The sequence below is a fragment of the Zea mays genome, chromosome 8 (genome assembly GCF_902167145.1).
Source record: "Zea mays cultivar B73 chromosome 8, Zm-B73-REFERENCE-NAM-5.0, whole genome shotgun sequence".
Taxonomy (NCBI): Eukaryota; Viridiplantae; Streptophyta; class Magnoliopsida; order Poales; family Poaceae; genus Zea; species Zea mays.
The window spans coordinates 65,957,520-65,963,248 of record NC_050103.1 but is presented as its reverse complement, the minus strand read 5'-3'; the positions used below and the strand labels follow the sequence as shown (position 1 = coordinate 65,963,248).

Below are 5,729 nucleotides of genomic sequence, written 5' to 3'. Positions count from 1 at the left end.
GCGATATTTCCGAGAGTGCTTGGTGGCCGTCGGACATAACGCTATGTCCGACGGCATCGTAGACAGCCGTCGGAGATAAATTGACCGTCGGATTTTTGTTAGTTTACTGTAGTGCTTGCCACCCGCCGACATCGCTGTAATAAGTAATACGGCGCGCAGAGCTATGCATTGCCAAGGAGAGCGAGGAAACTAATAGAGTGTTTGGTTTGAGGAATGATGTAGTCCATCATCTTCTCACTCCTCACTTTTTTATTTGGTTTGTGGAATGGAGTGAGTTAATCCATCATCACCTCATTCCTCATAGTTATTTGTTTAGTACTAATATGTGAAATGGAGTCATCCCACCAAATTTGAGGAATGAATCCATAATACACCACTTCATTTTTGATAGACTGATTCATCAAACCAAACACCTCATAAATGAACGATGAGATCGGTGCGCGCGCCAAAAGCTACTTAGCTAGCTAGCGACCACCATGCATCTTGTATTCTTGTATATCATCCAATACGAGCGAGCGAATTTAACCAAGAGGAGGGTTTGTGGAGAGCAAAAAAAAAATCGTCAGCTATAGCTAGGTCGTCGTCAGCGCGACGTCTACGCGTTGCTTCTTGAAAGCAATGTGTACTGGAGTAGCAGACGCGGCGATGGCGTCCCTAGCTCTCTTGTTCTTCGACACGGCGATCTCCTCCTGCTCCGGCTCCGGCTGCGCCACTGCTGCTGCTGACCTCGGCGGCTCAGTGAGCAAGTCCACGCCGAAAAGCCTCACCGCCTTGGGCCGGAGCTTGCAGTCGATGAAGAGCTGCCTGCCGGCGGCGGCCGAGCGGTAGAACCCGACGGCGTCGCCGGCGTGGAGGCCCTTCTCCTTGACGAAGCGGCTCCACCCCTTGGTCAGCACGTAGCTCTGGCTGCTGTTCCAGTACGAGTACCGGAACCTCCACGCCTTCCCGGCGGCGTCCTCGAAGCTGAGGATCGGAGCACGACCGCCTTGCACTCGCCGCAGCGGGAAGTGCCTCTCCGCGTGCTGCTTCGGTATCACCAGCCGGTTCAGCTTCCCCACGTCGCTCGGCGTCACCGTCTTGTCGAAGAGGTGCTCGCGCGCCGCCGCCGGGCTAGTGTTCTTGGCCGGCGGCAGCTGCGGCGAGGCCAGGGACGCCGCCGCAGCGGCGAAGGCGCGCCTGTTCTGCGCGAGCTCCTCGCCGTAGGTGTGCTTGCGGAGCATGTCGACGACCTCGGCCTTGGACCGGGACGCGAGGAACCGGAGCTCGGCGGCGGCGTCCGGGTCCAAGTCCGACTCCGCGAGCGGGCGGAAGTTGGTGACGGCGTCGCGCCCCCGGAACCGCTGCGCGGCCACGTCGTAGGCGCGCGCGGCCTCGGCCTCGCCCGTGAACGTGCCGAGCCACACGCGCTGGTGGCGCTCGTAGATCTGCGCGCCCCACCGCCCGTTGGGCTGCGGCACCACGCCCTTGTACTTGGACGACGGCAGCTTCCCGCCGACGCCTCCTGGGGCACGCCTGGCGCCGTCCGAGTCCGCCTCCGCGCCCGGCTCCGCCGCGTCCATCACCGCGCTGGCGCCGCTGCTGCCCACGCGCTGTAGCGGTTTGCCGGTCACCGCAGCCGGAGCCGGGACCGGGGCCGGCTTATTTTTGCCCGTGGACGCGCCGCTGCTCGCGTCGTCCAGCAGGCAGCTTGTGCTGTCCATCCGATCACTACTACACCCAACGACCCAAAGAGAGATATATGCTCTGGCAGTCTGGCCTCTGGGGAAGATTCAGTTCAAGGAGCGGAAATGGGCCGGGGTGGGGGAGGTCAAGTGAAAGGTGTGTGTGGGGAAGGTCAGGTGTGCCATAACACTTCTCATCACTCCCTATATACTGAAGTGTACATGGGCATACTATGTTCTTTCTTGTTGTGTAATTGTGTTCTACTGTATTAATTAACAATAAATGCCTTTTTATATATGTACAACATGATTTTTTTGATAGACCGATTATTAGGTGTATAATATATGTGTGTCATGGCCTCATGCATGGGTGTATATGTACATACCTCATGGGCTTGTGTTGGTATAGGTCAACTCAAAGCGATGATGATGTGATGGTGGAATGGTGTGCACCCCAGTGGCCATGCATACATGGGTCTGACTGGTTTTACTCGTATACTTATCCTTGCCTTTTTGTTTTCATTCTATTTCTTTTGTGAGAGAGCGGCTGGGTTTTTTTCAATTTTATTGTGTGTGTACATGGTTGGCTTCTGATGTTGTTCCAGCATTTGTTGTGTGTACATGGTTGGAACATCTTTCTCTGTCTAAATTGAAAAGTCATGTTTGGCGTTTGTGTGCTCCTGCAACTGCAGGTGCAGGTCTTCGTTATGGTAAATGGTGAGCGTGACGGCGCGGTAGAATTTTCAGGACTTTCTAGAGAGGATGGGTATCCATCAATCGCTGCGTTCAACAGTGCACTTGACTCCAATATTTACCACAATATCCACTGTGTGTATATAGGAGTACATTATTCATGACTTTGACTCAATTACCCAAAATGCCCCTCTTTGCTTCGGTTGGTTCTTCGGAGGGCAGAATTTTAAGGTAGATAGCTCTCTACTATCAATGGAAGAACTCTAATGTCTAATTGGTTATCTAAGTGTCACTAGATGTGGAATGATATCGCATATGCATTAGATATAGCTAGTGATGTGGTTAGATGCAATTACTGAAAAACCTTGTTTGGGAAAAATGTGTTCAATAATAGACAATCTAGAAAGATGGCATTGTATATATCACTAGTAGAAAAAGGATCAAAGCCTGCGGGACAATATATTTTTACAGACGGATTTAGTTATCAATCGTCTGTGCTATTTTTAGTGGCGGTTCCTTAAGAAAATCACCGCCGGAAATCGTATTTCTACAGACAGTTTCTTAAGAAAACCGCATGTATGTAGAAATCGATTTCTAGTGGCGGTTTTCTTAAGGAGCCGTCACTAGAAATCATTTTTATCCTTAATTTTTCGAGTTTTTCAAACGACCTCGTATCATAAAACCATCAAAATAAAAGTTGTAGATCTCTAAAAATTATGAAACTTTGTAGTTGACAACTTTTTTATTTGAACTCATTTCGGTTCTAAAAAATTGAATCTAAGTATGTCAAATTTAAAATTCAAATTTTGCAAACTATCTCGGATGAAAAAGGTGTCAAAATGAAAGTTGTAGAACTTCAAAAGTTATTCAACTTTGTAGTTGACAACTTTTTTATTTGAATTTTTTTACGGTCTCAATTAAGAAATTTACACTCAAATAATTGTAATATGTGGGAAAAAATACAAACTAGACACAAAGTATGTTATAGGCGGAGTGGTAGTGTATGGTATGCGCAATGGTGAGGTTGACAGTTCGATTGTTAACAACCACGTAGCGCACGAAAATTGCCGCGACTTGCGAGTGGGCTGAGTCCTCTCCTCAAATAAATTTTTTGTTGTTTTAAAAACCCGTTTACGGCTAGTTTGGGAACTCCAATTTTCCAAGGGATAATGTCTCTAAAAATAATTTTTACTAGCGGATTTGTTACGTCGACCGCCAGTGGAAACTGGCGGTTTTCTTAACTCAAGCGTCAGGCGGTCCTCAGTTATCCGCCTGTAAAAATAATGATTTTTACTGGTCCCTAGCACCGACGGTTCTAAGAAACGCCGGTGAAAATAGGTTTATAACCATCACTATAGAGCTACTTGTACTAGTGTATATGCACTAGACATTCAATAGACAAAAGCTAAGGTTTCAAAGTTGCTATCGAAATAACTTAACTGATGACCTGGATATATGTCGTTTGAGACAACCTTAATTGGAGCGGTCACCATTCCAGCGCCCTTCCATTGTAATAAAGTATATAAATTTTTTAAAAATAAAGATAGCTTCCGGTTGAAACCAATAAATTCATAGACCCGCATGATGTCACTATCGAGTCTAGAAACTAATATTAATAGACTACTGATTCTATAAAGCTATCTCCACCAGCTTACTCATATATATCTTTTATTTTAAATTTTACTATATAAATAATACATTTTAACTTATAAAACAATGCAAAATAGTGTTTTATATGACTATATGTACGATCTGTTAGCCATAGCCTAACTCCAGTGCTAGGTTCGATTTTGATGGTGAGATCGGGTTTGCACCCGATCAACAATAGTAATCTATGGCCATATCGTGGAGTGTGATTTGTTGTGATCCCTCTTGATGCAATGCAAACAACTAAAGTATGGGCTTGATACGCGGATAAGTCAAAATTAGTGCCTACTGAAGTATGGGAAGTGAACATCGATCAGAATTCTGAACGTCCATGCCTTTTGATTTTACAAATATAATGGTCCCAATTTGACATCTTTTATCCTCTAGCTGAGCAAGCCAATACAATTAATACACAAGCTTAGCGGCAGCGGCGAGGACACTATCGACGAAGCGGGCGTGAGCAAGGTCGGGGCGGCCGGGACCGGGCAAAGAGAAGAGGCGTATGACGGCAGGAGGGGCCGGGGACGAACGGAGCAGAGAGGCGACCGAAGGTGGCCGACACCGGCAAAGACGGCGACACAGACGCGGACTGGAGGCGATGAAGCTGGCGCGGGAGACGACGATTAGCGGCAGCGCGAGCGCGGGCGTCACGGATGGAGCAGGCGTGGTGGGAGAGCGAAAAGAATTAAACGACTGTCTGTGGCGGTGTTATCTAATAATTTGTTATTTTCGACAGCTGACCTAGGAGTCGTCGGATGTTACCTCTATTTTCGACGGCTGATCCGACTGCCGTAGGATGTAACGTCCATTTCTGATGGCTTGAGAAGACTTTCGATATTGTATTATCTCCGACGGCTTCAATGTAAACCGTTGGAAGTAAGGGTCCGTTTGGCAAAGCTCCAGCTCCGGCTTCTTTAGCTCTAGATCCTGATCCTCGTGAGGAGCTGATCCTCCTGATTCTCCTAGAAAATCAGAATCATTTTTAAAACCGTTTGGCAAGTAAACTGATTCTTGTCTTCTGAGAGTTGGTGGTCTGTGACGATTGTCTGTTTTACTCTTTGCAGTTCAACTTTATTACAAACCAATAAGTAGGATGCATATACGGGGAAAAAATATGAAACAATAACATATAAAATATTCCCATCATAGTAGTGCATAAAATGGTCTCAAATGTTAAATCCATAAATTGGCTCGTTATGTTTTTGTCTAATGGCAATTGCAGGTAATTTGGATTAAACTTTAAGGGGAGGTCCATATTTGGTTGGTTGAGGAGCTGTTTTAAGGGAGGGTGGAGCAGGTTTTTTTAGATCCCACCTTTCTTCACAAAAACGACTCCTGATCTTTCGGCTCCACACGAGAATCAGTTTTAAAAAATACCCGTTTGGCACGGCTCCTCCAGATCCTCGCTTAGAATCAGGAGCTGGAGCTGTGCCAAACGGGCCCTAACTAAGTCGTCGGTCCGAAGTGCTCTATTTTTTTGTGTTGTGGAGCTATTTTTCCGGTGAAAAAGATATGTATGTGAAATAGATATGTGCAGACACTCATGTTAAACTGTTTTCGAAATAAATTAATCAGTAGACACGCCAATATGTTTACTAGCAACGATCATGCGAACAACGTCAAATGCATTATACATGTCCTAGGCGATCTCGAGTGGACTCTCTATCTCGCCTCTTGTTATAAATGAATACGACACAAAGGGGATCAATTACAGAGAAGACACAGATT

At 46.6% G+C, this 5,729-nt stretch overlaps 1 protein-coding gene across 1 annotated transcript; it reads right to left on the bottom strand.

Annotated features, from left to right (window-relative positions):
- Positions 1-298: 298 nt before the first annotated feature.
- On the bottom strand, positions 299-1,980 carry LOC103635292 (AP2/ERF and B3 domain-containing protein Os05g0549800). Its single transcript, XM_008657784.2, has one exon. The coding sequence runs from the start codon at positions 1,698-1,700 to the stop codon at positions 573-575; it is 1,128 nt and encodes a 375-aa protein (XP_008656006.1). The 5' UTR covers positions 1,701-1,980; the 3' UTR covers positions 299-572.
- Positions 1,981-5,729: the final 3,749 nt, after the last annotated feature.

Bases quoted from the DNA above. Each gene is read 5' to 3' on its own strand.
- LOC103635292 (XM_008657784.2), bottom strand. From the start codon at position 1,700: ATGGACAGCACAAGCTGCCTGCTGGACGACGCGAGCAGCGGCGCGTCC.